Source organism: Hemitrygon akajei, chromosome 5, assembly GCF_048418815.1.
Source record: "Hemitrygon akajei chromosome 5, sHemAka1.3, whole genome shotgun sequence".
Classification (NCBI taxonomy): Eukaryota; Metazoa; Chordata; class Chondrichthyes; order Myliobatiformes; family Dasyatidae; genus Hemitrygon; species Hemitrygon akajei.
Window position 1 is genome coordinate 68,561,517 of NC_133128.1, and position 15,704 is coordinate 68,577,220.

General features: G+C 38.7%; 1 protein-coding gene across 1 annotated transcript in view; it reads right to left on the reverse strand.

Annotated features, from left to right (window-relative positions):
* The window catches only part of LOC140727211 (cilia- and flagella-associated protein 47-like), a 596,979-nt gene that overhangs the window by 498,430 nt on the left and 82,845 nt on the right, over positions 1–15,704 (reverse strand). Inside the window, exons 12-14 of the mRNA XM_073044476.1 lie at positions 15,008–15,185; positions 5,477–5,573; positions 3,198–3,414 (exon numbers count right to left, since the gene is read on the reverse strand). Coding sequence (XP_072900577.1) covers positions 3,198–3,414; positions 5,477–5,573; positions 15,008–15,185 — 492 coding nt within the window. The remainder of the gene's footprint in view (positions 1–3,197; positions 3,415–5,476; positions 5,574–15,007; positions 15,186–15,704) is intronic.

The window sequence follows — 15,704 nt, forward strand, 5'->3', positions numbered from 1 at the left end:
GGAATGCCATACAAGGTGTGGTGATATCTGATATCTGCCTCTATCAGAAACATTAGGAGCATTTAAGAAACTCTTATATAAGCACATGAATAATAGAAAATGGAGGGCAATGTAGAGGGGAAGATTTAGATTAATGCTAGAGTAGTTTAAAAGGTCAGCACAACATCTCAGGCCAGATGGCCTGTACAGTGTTGTAATGTTCTATGGTTTAAGTTCTATGATTTTCACTTTCCAAAAGGGTTCAAATTCTGCTCTTTAACTGCACCAAATTAGTTCACAAAATGTTCACATAAAATAATCTTGCCATTGCTTTAAAATAACAAGGTTGTTAAACTTTGCATGACAGTAAAAATATTGACCTTTATTTGTATTATCAAGAAAAAACATTGATTTAAGGTTTCTCTTTTTCAATATCTAAAGTTGCTCATGTTACCTAACCTCCTCATTTGTTATTTGGTATTTTACAAACATTTTTATACATACTGACACAAGAGCCAGTTAGTCAGGAAAGCATCATCTATCAGTAGTTTTTCTACACACCCGTCACTTCTTTCTCCAGGTTTCCAAATCTGGAACCTAGTTAGGAACTCTAATAAGGTATCCAACCAAGGGATCTGAAACAAACATTTTTAAAGATCACAGCCAAAGGCAATGAAGAAATATAGACTAAAAAGAGAATAAAATGAGATTAAATAAAAATGAAAAGTGACAGTGAGAGAATAGAAGCAAAAATGAAAATAAAAGTAAAAAGACTGAAAAAAGAAGAGGAGATGGGAGAAATGGTAAAAAGAGGCAAAGGAGAGAAAGAACATGAGGGAATAGAACAGAAGGAGTGGATTCAAAGGGAAAGCATTAAAGAAATTAAGGATAGAACCATAGAACATTACAGCACAGAAACAGGCCTTTTGGCCCTTCTAGGTTGTGCTGAACCATTTTTCTGCCTAGTCCCACTGACCTGCACCTGGGCCATATCCCTCCAAACCCCTCTCATCCATATACCTGTCCAAGTTTTTCTTAAATGTCAAAAGTGAGCCCGCATTCACCACTTCATCTGGCAGCTCATTCCACACTCCCATCACACTCTGCATGAAGAAGCCCCCCCTAATGTTCCCTTTAAAGTTTTCCCCCTTCACCCTTAACCCATGACCTCTGGTTTTTTTCTCCCCTAGCCTCAGTAGAAAAAGCCTGCTTGCATTCATTCTATCTATACCCATCACAATTTTATACACCTCTATCAAATCACCCTTCATTCTCCTATGCTCCGGGGAATAAAGTCCTAACCTATTCAACCTTTCTCTGTAACTCAGTTTCTCAAGTCCCGGCAACATCCTTGTAAACCTTCTCTGCACTCTTTCAACCTTATTAATATCCTTCCTGTAATTAGGTGACCAAAACTGCACACAATACTCCAAATCCGGTCTCACCAATGCCTTATACAACCTCACCATTACATTCCAACTCTTATACTCAATACTTTGATTTATAAAGGCCAATGTACCAAAAGCTCTCTTTACAACCCTATCTACTTGTGACGCCACTTTTAGGGAATTATGTATCTGTACTCCCAGATCCCTCTGTTCTACTGCACTCTTCAGTGTCCTACCATTTACCTTGTATGTTCTACCTTGGTTTGACCTTCCGAAGTGCAATACCTCACACTTGTCCGCATTAAACTCCATCTGCCATTTTTCAGCCCATTCCTCCAACTGGTCCAAATCTCTCTGCAAGCTTTGAAAACCTTCCTCACTGTCCACTACACCTCCAATCTTTGTATCATCAGCAAATTTGCTGATCCAATTTGCCACATTATCATCCAGATCATTGATATAGATGACAAATAACAATGGACCCAGCACTGATCCCTGTGGCACACCACTAGTCACAGGCCTCCACTCAGAGTAACAATCCTCCACTACCATTGAGCCAATGTCTAATCCAATTTACTACCTCTCCATGTATACCTAGCGACTGAATCTTCCTAACTAACCTCCCATGTGGGACCTTGTCAAAGGCCTTACTGAAGTCCATGGATACAACATCCACTGCCTTCCCTTCATCCACTTTCCTGGTAACTTCCTCGAAAAACTTTAATAGATTGGTTAAACATGACCTACCACACACAAAGCCATGCTGACTTTTTCTAATAAGTCCCTGTCTATCCAAATACTTGTATATCCTATCTCTTAGTATTCATCCCAATAATTTACCTACTACCGATGTCAAACTTACCGGCCTATAATTTTCCGGCTTACTTTTTGAGCCTTTTTTAAACAACGGAACTACATGAGCTATCCTCCAATCCTCCGGCACCTGACCTGTGGATATCGACATTTTAAATATTTCTACCAGGGCCCCTGCAATTTCAACACCAGTCTCCTTCAAGGTCTGAGGGAATACCCTGTCAGGTCCTGGGGATTTATCTACTCTGCTTTAAATACCACGCTATTTAAAATAATTTTAAAAAGAGAAAATAGGAAGGACAGATAAGAATATTGTGAAAAATATGGATGGGCACAATGAAGGATGAGAATAAGAAAAAACAGAATAAAAGAAAGCAGAAAGGAAAATACAGTTGGGGTAGATGGCAAAATATAGAAAGAAATGCACCAAATAAGAAAGAGAGAGAAAAAAGAAAGATACACTGTGAATTTTCTGATAAGAAAAGCAAAGGAAAGATTAGAGGAAAAAAGAAGCAGACAAAGAAATAAAGTAAAGGTTAATAGTGGAAACTGCAAGAAAGAAGACAGTAAGGGAGATTATAGAAAGACCTTCGATAAAGAAAAAACTTTGATAAATGAATAAAGCAAATAAATGGGCTATATTTCAGAGCCTTGGCCTAAGGTTTTCGATCTGGTCAAAGTATGTTCATTATGTCAAACTGCAGCCGATCTAATCAGCAATGGACCTTTTTACTATGGAAATCAAAGTATAATTGGATAATTTTCTCACAAGTATAAGTTTTATAAGACAAGAAAACCACTTATGAAATACATCAACAACACAAGATTGCAAAATATGCTTGATTATTAAAACAAACATGATATGCATTGCTCTTTACAACTTTATTTACTTATATAGTGCTTAATACTGAGTAATGTATGTCACTGAAAGCTACAGTAATATTGTTGTCTATATTTCATATTTTCCCTCAAGATTCTTTCCACTAGAGAGAAAAGAAATTTCTCTTTCACACTTACTTCTGAAAAGCTCCAATCCTTTTACTTTCAAATCCTATTGGTATGTAAACCGTAGATATGGGTGGGATCACCTGAGATAATGGACTAGATTCATGCAGCTCTGTACAACATGTATCCATTTCAACTAAAATGTGTGTAGTTAAGTTGTTCACAATAGTCAAATTCTGGGTTGATGATGAATGTAAACATACTTCTCCAAAGTCAAGGTTTGATGGGCCTAGTCAAAAAAAAGTATAATTTTAGTAAAAACTTTTGAAAATTAGCAAGAAAAGTGCAATTACCTATGTGCAAAATGCAATCATACTTGCAACACAGGTTAGGTGGTCTTTGTAGTTGTAAAAATCAACCAGTATGAAAATGCATTGCTAAACTGTGGATGGTGGGAATATCTTCTACTAATTAAAAGAAAGATAAATAAGCTACAGTATACACCATATGCCATTAAAATTAGTTTTTACTGCAGCAGCACAGTGTACTACAAAATAAGGATAAATATAAGTCAATATTAACTTAGCCTATACATATATCTTACCTGTGTGCAAAATAAACAAAATAAAAATAATGCCTCTAGTGCATTATTGAGAGAGAATCAAAAACTATGGCAGTAAAATATTTCTTTTGTCTAAAATAGGTTTAAAAATAAAACTACAATTTTCAGCAAAAACAGCATAATCGGGAAGCAGAGTATAAAAGACTTGAGATGCACCTCGGTTACAATTATAAAACACTACTATACTCCTCAAGAGTATTTCACTATTTATTAATTTACTGTCCAAGTTCACACACAAACACAGCTACCTGAGGGAGATACAGGAGGTACACATTTTCTTGAAAATTACATAGTTTCAATTGATGAATTACTATGGAAGAGATTATAAAATGTAAACAAAAATGTCTATTCCAACCTCACCCATTAATAGAGTATGATTTCCAAGGTATCTGATGAATACTTGGGTCAGTACTTGCAGATTATCAATATTTAGAAACCAAACTTTGATTTTTCAATTATTTCAAAATGTTTTCATACTTTAGGCAATTTTGGTTTTTTTTTACAAATTATTTTCTTAAATTTTCATAGTCTCTACATGTTTTCAAGTGCTGACATGGCACAAAGGAGAGCAGGACTAGAAATGGGCTTTACCATCCCATTAGTCTGTTATTTCATTTTATTATCTCTCGACTCAGCTTACTTCAGCTCAGCTTATCTTGTTTTTGATTATATTCTTGACCCACAAGCCACAGCCCTGAGGTTGAGAGATAGTGCCCTCTAATTTCACTCTTGAAAGGCCTTGTTTTAAACTTAACTAAATGCTCTGGATTCCCCATCAAAAGTAACACCTCTGTACCTTCTAAATCTTTTCATAATTTTAAACATCTCAAATATATAGCCTCTTACCCCTCTAAACTCAAACAACCACAAGATACGTTGTGATACCTGACTTCTTAACTGAGCTACTAAGACTTGGTTGGTATCAATGGTGAAATGAAACCATAGGAGGTTGCAGGAAACCAGGCCTATGGATAGTGGAATCTGATAGGAAGGTAGAGTGTGACCAAGTAAGGAAGATAGATAGGTAACATGCTTCTCCTCTGTCCCCTTTTCTTGTTCCTCTCAATCTCCACAGATCCCACTCCCATTCACCATATCACACAATTTCTTTCCCCTCCTCCACTTTATTTGGCATCATCGAAACAGTCCTCCCACTGGGACCCTCTCCCTCCTGTTCCCATCCACCCACCCATCTTCCTTATGTGGTTCCATGTTCCACCTTCCTTTTCTTCCAGATTAGGATTATTCCCTTCCTGAGTGGCAGTGCCCAAAATTTAACATAATATTCTGGATGAGGTTTGATCTATCTTCTGTACCATTAAAGCATCAATTCTTTCTCTTTTGCGTGTCATGTCAGAAGTCTGAACTTCAGCAAAAGCCAGCAGACTTTTGGTAGTTTAAATGGTACTCCATTAGTACGAGAAGCAATAGTGATTAAAAGCAACAAGTAATTTGATGTAGAAAAGGTCCAAAAACTCACAAGCAAATTTCTAATAACCAAATAAGAAGAAGTGTATTAATGGTCACTTGCTTACAACAAGGATACTAAACAGGATATGTATCTTTTTAAATACTAATTGAATGATTCTTCTTATTGTATAGTCATTTACAGTGAGCACAGATGAACACTCTGCCTTGCCTTCAATTTATTGGATGACACAGTGTTGACAACAGCAGTATTCACAATCTACCTCTGAATATAAAATAAATAAATGAATATTCAACCTACCAATGAATATTTGGTGAAGCTGTTGAGGAGTCAGTGTCAAACTGCAATCCTTCTCTTCTTGAAGGGTGGTTGGAACAGCATTAAGACCATCTTTTACCTGAAAGAAGTCAATAGAAAAGAGATCAATATTCTTCAAACTCAAAGGGGAATAAAAATAATTGATTCTCCTCCTAAAAGGAAAAGTATCTTTAAAAAATGCTTGAAAAATAGACAAAGGTGAGATTATTAATTTCCCAAACAATTCTCAGTCTGAGTACGTGAAATGTGTACATTTGCTCCCTAGATTCCTGTTCTCCTTGTTGTCTTGCCCAGCATTTCTTTCATATATATCACATAAAAAATTACTATTCATTTATGTATTTCTGTACCTGTAGGTAGGTACCAAAACTGCACACAATACTCCAAATTAAGCCTCACCAACGTCTTATATACAAATTGGCTGCTGCATTTCTTAATAATATTAATACTTCAAGAATAACTTATAAGTAGGTTGGGAATCTTAAAGCCATGGTTGTCATTTTAAGTTTTTTTTAACTTTTCTTTCTAACTGCTAAACTCTCAACTTACCTTTGGTGCCATTCCTATATGAAAGTACTTAATTAATTATTTGAGCATTAAGAATTTTGCCTTTATCGAAGGCACTCTTTAAGTACTTTTGTTACCTTCTTTGTCTGCTGTCTTTTCTGTCCAAAAGAGAAATATGCATGATGCAGTGTTAGCATTAAAGGAAGAGAAATTAGATAGTAATAGGAAATTCATATAGAGATCATGATGCATCTTTGACTCAGTGCAAAATAAACATAGAATTCACATAAACACAAGAGATTCTGCAGATGCTGGAAATCCAGAGCAACATACACAAAATGCGGAGGAACTCACCAGATCAAGGCAGCATCTATGAAAGTGAACAAATAGTCAACATTTTAGGCCAAGACCCTTCATCAGGACTGGGAAGGATGAGTGAAGATGCCAGAAAAATAAGGTGCAGGGTGGGGATGGAGGACAAGCTGATAGGTGAAGCTAGATGGGTGGGAAAGGTAAAGGGTTGGAAAAGAAAGAAGCTGATTGCAGAGGAGAGTGGACCCTAGGAGAAAGGGGGGGGGGGGACTAGAGAAGGGTAACAAACAGGTGAGGAGAAGAGGTAAGAGACCAAAGTGGGGAATGAAGAGGGAAGGGGGAGGGGAAAAGAAAAAATACTGGACAAGGATTTCAATGTTCATTTCATCAGGTTGAATGTTATCTACATGGAATATGAGATGTTGTTCCTCCACCCTGAGAGTGGCCTCTTCATGGCAAAGGAGGTGGCCATGGATCGACATGTTAGTAGTGGAATGGGGAAAGGAATTAAAGGTTTGCCACTGGGAAATTCCACTTTTAGTGGATGCAGCAGAGGTACTCGACAAAGCAGTTCCCTCCAATTTACATCCAGTCTCACCAATGTAGAGGATGCCACATTGGGAGGACTGGATGCAACAGATGACTCAATAAATTCATAGGTGAAATGTTGCCTCACCTGGAAGGACTATTTGGGGCCCTGAATGGAGGTGAGGAAGGAGGTGTATCTGCAGGTGTAGCACTAAAGCCACTTGCGGGAATAAGTGCTGGAGACAGATTAGTGGGGAGGGACGAATGGACAATGGAATCATAGAGGAGGGATCCCTGTGGAAAATGGAGAGTGGAGAAGGGGAAGTAGAGTCATAGAGAAACACAGCAAAGATACAGGGCTTTTGTCCCATCTAGTCCTCACTGAAACAATTTAAACTGCCCACTCCCTTAGTCTGGCACCCGGACCACAGACCTACATATCCCTACTATCCATATACCTATCCAAACTTCTCTTAAACATTGAAATCAAGCTTGATTGCACCACTTGTGCAGGCAGCTTGCTCCACACTCTCATGACCCTCTGAGAGAAGAGGGCTTCATGACCCTCTGAGAGAAGAGGGCTTCATGCTTCACTTAAACATCTCAACTTTTACCCTTAACCCATGGCCTCTGGTTGTAGCCATACCTGACCTCAGTGGAAAAAAGCCTGCTTGCATTTACCCTATCAATACCCCTCATAATTTTCTATCAAATGACCTCTCAATCTTCTACGTTCTGAAGAATACAGTCCTAACCTATTCAATCTTCCCTTATAACTCAGTCCTCCAGACCAAGCAACATCCTTGCACATTTTCTCTGTATTCTTGCAATCTTGTTTACATCCTTCCTGTAGGTAGGTACCAAAACAGCAAACAATACTCTAAATTAAGCCTCACCAACATCTTACACAACTTTAAAATAACATCCCATCTTCTGTACTCCATACATTGATTTATGAAGGCCAATGTGCCATTTTTTATTACCCTATCAAGCTGTGACGCTGCTTTCAACGAATTATGTACCTGTATTTCCAGATCCCTTGGTCCTCAGTACCATAATATTCACTGTGTAAGACCTACCCTGGTTGGTCCTACCAAAGTGCAACACCTTGCACTTGTCTGCTTTAAATTCCATCTGCTATTTTCCAGCCTATTTTTCCAGCTGCTGTAAATCACTCTGCAAGCCATGGTAGCCTTCCTCACTGTCCACTACACCCCCAATCTTGGTGTCATCTGCAAATTTACTGATCCAAAATTAACCACATTATCAACCAGATTATGAATGCATTGTAGGTGCTTGAGTTGTCATCACGTGAACAGAGTTCCGATAAACAAAAAGGAACTTGTCCTTCTTGTGCAGTAGAGAAATGTCCTCCTTGCCTATCACTTTAATAGACTTCTTGAAGGTTTGGATAAACCTTTCAGCTAACCTATTTGTTGCTGGGTGTTGAGGAGCTGACTTGAAATGTCTGATGGCATTCTTCTTCATGAACAGTAGGAGTTCATCTGACGTGCATTGTGGCCCATTGTCACTGACAATTTGTTTTGGTAAGTTGTTTCTGGCAAAGATAGTCCTCAAAGCTGCAACAGTCCATGCTGACATGGTTGACTTCATTGGTATAACCACTGGTCACTTTGAATGAGCATCCACAGCCATCAGAAATATGGAGTCCATGAATAGCCCAGCAAAGTCAATATGTACTCTTTGCCATGGTGCTGACAGCCATTTCTATTGGTGTAGAGGTGCCTGTGGGGGTGTATTTTGAACTTATTGGCATGAAGGAACAGCTTTTGGTCAAGTCTTCAACCTGTTTATCTATTCTTGGCCACCACACAGAACTCCAGGTGAGACTCATCATCTTGACCGTACCCAGCTGTCCTGTATGCAGATTCTTTAACACTCTGGTGCACAGTTTGGAAGGAACCACAACACGAGATCCACACATCAATATTTTCTGACATATCAACAGTTAGTCTTGTTCTCACTGAGAACTCTGGAAACATAGGGTTACCATGAGCTGGCCACCTTGCATGGTGATGTCATAAACTTTTGACAATGTTGGGGCAGTCCTTGTTTCTCTTTGTATTTCAGAATTTGTTGCCAACAACTGGTCCACCAGTGCTGTGTGGACCACTTCTGCTGGGTCAGTGTTGCTGCATTATTTGGTACCCTTGAACTCTAAGTCAGATGAGTGGGTTCCTAGGAACGGTGCCAAGTTGTAACCAGGTAACAGACATCACTGGAATTCCCTTCCTGGGATTGAAAATGGACAGAAGGGGCTGGTGATCTGTCACTAGCGTAAACTTTTGTCTGTAGAGATAGTGGTGGAACTTCTTGATTCCCCATACTAAACTAAGCACCTCTCAGTCGATCTATGCATAGTTGCATTCTGGGCTCATCTGTGATCTTGAAGCAAATGCAATTGGACATTCAGATCTATCTTGCATAGTGTATGACAAAACGGCACCAATGCTATAAGGGGACACATCAAACGCCAATCTGATGGGCAGAGATAGGTTATATTGGGTGAACAGTTCATCAGATGTTATTAGTCCCTTTATTTCCTTGAATACTCTTTCACATCTTTCTGACCATTCCCTATTTGGCCCTGTTTGCAATAGTGCGTTCAATAGGTGCAGCAATGTAGCAATGTTCGAGAGAAACCGGTGGTAGTAGTTAACAAGGCCCAAGTATGACCTGAGTTATGTCACATTTTCCAGTTTGAGTGCCTGTAGCACTGCTTCAATCTTCTCTTGTGACTTATGTAAGCCATGCTTGTCAATGACATATCCACAATATGAGATTTCATTCTTGAAAAACTCATATTTCACAGTACACGGCACTGAGTTGATGCTCACTTTGAAATCCCCATATATGCAAATGGCTCCATCCTTCCCTTTCTTGATCACTGGGACAATAGGTGTGGCCCATTGCTCCACTCAGCTTTGGAGAGAATTCCAGATGTCTCCAAGCTCTGAAGTTCAGCATCCACTTTAAACGTAGTACTTTATGGAATCTTGGTGTTGCTGCTTCATCCTTTTCAATTCTGACCTCTTGCCTTTGAGTTTACCGACACCCTTCTCAAAAACCTCATTAGCTGTGACAGTCTCTGATTAGTGCTACCATTTGGGCTGCAGTTGCCTGTTGATGACACATTGAGAGCTTTGATTGTGTGCCAGTCTAGTTGGATTTTTCCCAACCATTCAACACAAAGCTCTAACTGCTGTGCTTGCCTTCCATACATCACATTCACTTTTAGTTTGCCTTTGGGAGACACTTTTTCACCTGTGTAGATCTTTAGCATCAATGAGGTCTTTTCTAATGTTAGCTTAGAAAATAGTGTTGTAGTCAGCCTTTAAAATTATAAACAAAACTGACCCAGTATCCAGCTTCATGTTCAGTTTTACACCAGACACATCTATTGTGACCCAGAAGATTTTGCAATCTACTTCAGAATACTATGCAGTTCTAGGCATGACAGCTCACCTTTGTCAGACTTTGTTGTATGATTCTGTTTTACATTCAGTCACTTTATGCATTTGCCTAGTTTTGTGTTTGAATCTTTTCACTCGGTGTGGTTTTGCTCTTTGGTTGTGCTTTTTGTCTGCCTTGCACACTCTCTCTATGTGACCTTATCTGTGACACTTTATGCAAGCTTTTTCTTTGAACCAACAGTCATTTGCATCATGGAAGGATTTACCATATCAATAATATTTTTGGCTTTTTGTACCATTCAGGGATATTTTGTGCATTTCAGATTCTAACCTTTTATTCGGTAGTTCTGCAGCATCCTTTGCTGCAGTCTCTAACAATAATATAATGGTCAATGCCCATTCTAAGGGTAAGTCTCTTTCTGACAGTAGCCTCTAATCAGTGCTTCGATAATTCATACCATATACAAGTCTGTCCCTTAATGCTTCAGAAAGTCCATCTCTAAAGTCACAGTACTGGGAAAGTTTGCACAGTTCTGCAATATATTCAGGAATGCTCTCATCCTTTGACTGGTTGCTTTTGAGAAGTCTAAATCTCTCAGCTATTACCAGCCTTTTAGAGCTCAATTGATTTTATAAAATTACAACAATTTCATCAAACATCTTGCTTTCTGGTTTTTCAGGAGTTACTAGAACGCATAAGAGCCTGTATGTCTTAGCACCATTAAGCTAAGAAGTGTAGCAGCTTTTTTTTTATCATCCACATCGGTACTTTACACTACAGTTCAACCCTCTCAATATACAACTTCCAATCTTCATTAGTACAATCAAATTCATCAAATTTCTCAACAAAAGTCATCGTCACATTATTTTTACTTTAACTTTGCTTGTTGTGCATCTTTCAGTGTGTACTATGCAGTTACTCATGTGTCCCTTTGTCAGTATCTGGTCTGTACTGTTTAACTCTTTCCTCTCGATGTTTCGTCCCGTAATTATCCTGTAACTATCGGTGTAGTTGGTGATACTCTCTGACATTCAGGTTCATACTCATCACCAATTTGTTGTGTCAGTGCAACTACATATCAGTTAAATAAAAGCACACACGCGGGAGATGGCTTTAACTGGTGTATTTACATTGCAGTGGGAGAGAGTGGACAATAGATCATGTGCAAAGGTAAGTTATCAGTCCATAGTGCTAAGGGGAGTCATTAATCTAAAAGAAATAGATCTATTTATTACACATAGGTTTATAAAAGATGTTGGTCAACAGCTTGTCTCTAAAGATGGAGACAAAGAGATTGAGAAAGGGGAGAGAGGTGACGGAAATGGACTGTGAATTTAAGGACAGGGTGGAAGCTAGAGGCAAAATTGATGAAATTGACAAGCTCAGCATGGGTGCACAAAGCAGCACTGCTATAGTTGTCAATGTAGCACACATTGAGTTGGGGAGAATTACTGGGAAAGACTTGGAACATGGACTGTTCCAGGTAGCCAACAAAAAGGCAGGCATAGCTGGAGCCCATGCGGGTGCCCATGGCTACCCCTTGAGTTTGCAGAAAGTGAAAGGAGCCAAAGGAGGAATTGTTAAGAGTGAGGACCAGTTCTACCTGATGGAGGAGAACTGGTTGGGTATTTCATTGAGAATGAAGCAGAGAGCTGGAAGGACTACTTGATGGGGGACCGAGTTTACAAGGACATTCACATTCCTGATTTTCAACTTCTGATGATTTTCCCTTTGTTTCCTTTAGCTCTCTGTCTGAGAGAGATTGTCGCTAGATTTTTGTCATCCAATCCTAAATGATGTGCAGCAAGCACTGATTTTGATTCTATAACTATAGGCTATAAGAACATAAGCGACTGCAGCAAGACAAGATTCATCTCTGCTTCACCAACAGTACCAACATCTCTTTTCTCACCCTTGCTCAGAATATACCACACCTTTGAAGAATGAGCAACTTCACTACTACAGATCAATCCCTGAAGGAAAAAAAGGGAATAATAAATAAATAGATGAAAAAAACAGGATTGTGTTATCCTAGTAGTAAGTAATGATACAGTGGCATGCAAAAGTTTGGGCACCCCTGGTCAAAATTTCTGTTACTGTGAATAGTTAAGTGAGTAGAAGATGAACTGACCTCCAAAAGTCATAAAGTTAAAATGAAACATTCTTTTCAACATTTTAAGCAAGATTAATGCATTATTTTTGTTTTGTACAATTGTAGAGTGAAAAAGGAAAGGAGCACCTTAACCATGCAAACGTTTGGGCACCCCAAGAGATTTGAGCTCTCAGATAACTTTTACCAAGGTCTCAGACCTTAGTTAGCTTGTTAGGGCTGTGGCTTGTTCACAGTCATCGTTAGGAAAAGCCAGGTGATGCAAATTTCAAAGCTTTATAAATACCCTGACTCCTCAAACCTTGTCCCAACAATCAGCAGGCATGGGCTCCTCTAAGTAGCTGCCTAGCACTCTGAAAATTAAAATAAATGATGCCCACAAAGCAGGAGAAGGCTATAAGAAGATAGCAAAGCGTTTTCAGGTAGCTGTTTCCTCAGTTCATAATGTAATTAAGAAATGGCAGTTAACAGGAACAGTGGAGGACAAGTTGAGGTCTGGAAGACCAACAAAACTTTCCGAGAGAACTGCTCGTTGGATTGCTAGAAAGGCAAATCAAAACCCCCATTTGACTGCAGAAGACCTTCAGGAAGATTTAGCAGACTCTGGAGGGGTGGTGCACTGTTCTACTGTGCAGTGACACCTGCACAAATATGACCTTCATGGAAGAGTCATCAGAAGAAAGCCTTTCCTGCGTCCTCACCACAAAATTCAGCGTCAGAATTTTGCAAAGGAACATCCAAGCAAGCCTGATGCATTTTGGAAAGAAGTCCTGTGGACTAATGAAGTTAAAATAGAACATTTTGGCTGCAATAAGCAAAGGTATGTTTGGAGAAAAAAGAGCGCAGAATTTCATGAAAAGAACACCTCTCCAACTGTTAAACACAGGGGTGGATCAATCATGCTTTGGGCTTGTGTTGCAGCCAGTGCCACGGGAAACATTTCACTGGTAGAAGTGTTACAATACGTCTCCGGCAACAATGAATATAGAATTAAGTCGGGTTTTATAAACAAATAAACATTTATTAAACTCTGCTCAATAGCGAAAAGTATTTAAACTACTAACTTAACCAGAGGTTAACTGCTATAGGGCAACTCTGGAACAGTTCTTAAAGTGGTAAATGCCAGCACAGTCTTAAAGTGATTTATACAGTCAATTAGGAGAGACTTTCCTGAAGTAACAAATTCCTCGACGACGTGACGTTACTGCTAATCCCAGCCGAAATATGCCTTGTCCGAAGGATTTATGATTAAAGAAATAAAAATGGCTTAAAGGAACTGACCTTTTCCTTGGTGAATGAACACTGCACAACCCTTTCTATTCTTACAGGTAGGGGTTATCTCAGATGCAGGTCACTATTTCCTGAATAAAGATTCAATAAGGTCGCTCCTGTAGTAAACCGCCGACGACACCAACTTTACTCAATCCTTTGGGTTCCCGTACTTCAGTAAAATCTTCACTCTCCAATACTTAGACTTTAAAATTAAATCAAAGATATATAAAACAAAACTGCCGGCACAACGACTCTGTACCTTACTGTAGAAAGTAAAACTCTACTTTAAAATGAAACTGCATCATGAGACAAATACGCAGCATAACGGAGTAACTGACGAATTAAATGATGACTCAACACAAAAACTCCTGTGTCACAGCAGGCTTTCCCGTTTTATACTTGTTGGAACATGTCATCATGTGACACACTGGCTGGAAATTACATCACCCCACCATCACAAGACCATTACATCATGCTCACCAGATACTCAATTACATCATGGTCATAAGACAGTCACAAGATACCCACGGGGTATGTAACAGAGAGAAGAATGAATTCAATTAAATACCAGCAAATTCTGGAAGCAAACATCACACCATCTGTGAAAAAGCTGAAGATGAAAATAGGATGGCTTCTACAACAGGATAATGATCCTAAACACACCTCAAAATCCACAATGGACTACCTCAAGAGGGGCAAGCTGAAGGTTTTGCCATGGCCCTCACAATCCCCCAACCTAAACATCATTGAAAATCTGTGGATAGACCTCAAAAGAGCAGTGCATGCAAGACAGCCCAAGAATCTCACAGAACTAGAAGCCTTTTGCAAGGAAGAATGGGCGAAAATCCCCCAAACAAGAACTGAAAGACTTTTAGCTGGCTACAGAAAGCATTTACAAGTTGTGATATTTGCCAAAGGGGGTGTGACCATGCAGGGTGCCCAAACTTTTGCTTTGGGCCCTTTTCCTTTTTTGTTATTTCGAAACTGTAAAAAAATGGAAATAAAAAGATAATCTTACTTAAAATATTAAAGAAATTTGTCATCTTTAACTTTATGCCTTTTGGAAATCAGGTCATCTTTTACTTGCTTAGCTATTCACAGTAACAGAAATGTTGACCAGGGGTGCCCAAGCTTTTTCATGCCACTGTACTTTTTTGACAAAATACTTTGGATACTGAATACCTAAAAATAAAAATTCAGCCTATTAGGCAGCATACAGCAGAATGGAAAAGAATAAACCTGTTTTTTCTTCAGACATACTCTATATTTATATCTAACTATAGATACTCTATATCTAACTGCCTCATATTTGACCTTAATTTGGCAGAATTTAAAAGTAACCAACTTACAGGATTTGATGGTACTTCAAACTCTTCCTGCTTGAGTGTTCCGATAGGTTGTACCACAAAACATTTACTCAACATTGGTTTATCATAACTTATGTCTTTGACTGAAAGTTTTGGAGAAGACAGTCCTTCTGCTGGTCTCATGCCAATATCCACTGCATTATTAAACTCTTCAAATTCTCTAAAGACATACAATGAATATATTTTTTAATAATGGCATGGAAAATATAATAATAGCACATCACAATTAGTGTCAAATGTGGATTACATCTTTTGCAGGGCTGACCTCAAAGATACTTGAGTTATTTTAAGAAAGCCAGTAATTGAACTTTATTTTTACATCTCTTTGTCCTGCTATACTACAAAATTCACGAAGTAATCTTCTCAGACATTTTTTGTGGAAGAAACTCAGAAAGATATCCCACTGTTCTCTGATCTGTTCTCTGGCTTGCCTGCCTTTTCTGACCCCACAGTTGTAGCTTGGATATCAATGACACAGCAAAGAAGCCCCAATTTCAAAACACTCTTAAGAGTATTGGCCACTGACAAGGCCTTGTCTCCAGTTTTGCCAGTTGTGAAAGTTATGAGGGTTCTTAAATACTACTGGCTATATAGCTTTAAAATCTTTTAAAAATAAAGAAAATAATTCTTTAAATAATTCATGAAAAATAGCTAAAGACACATAAAATAATTTAAAACA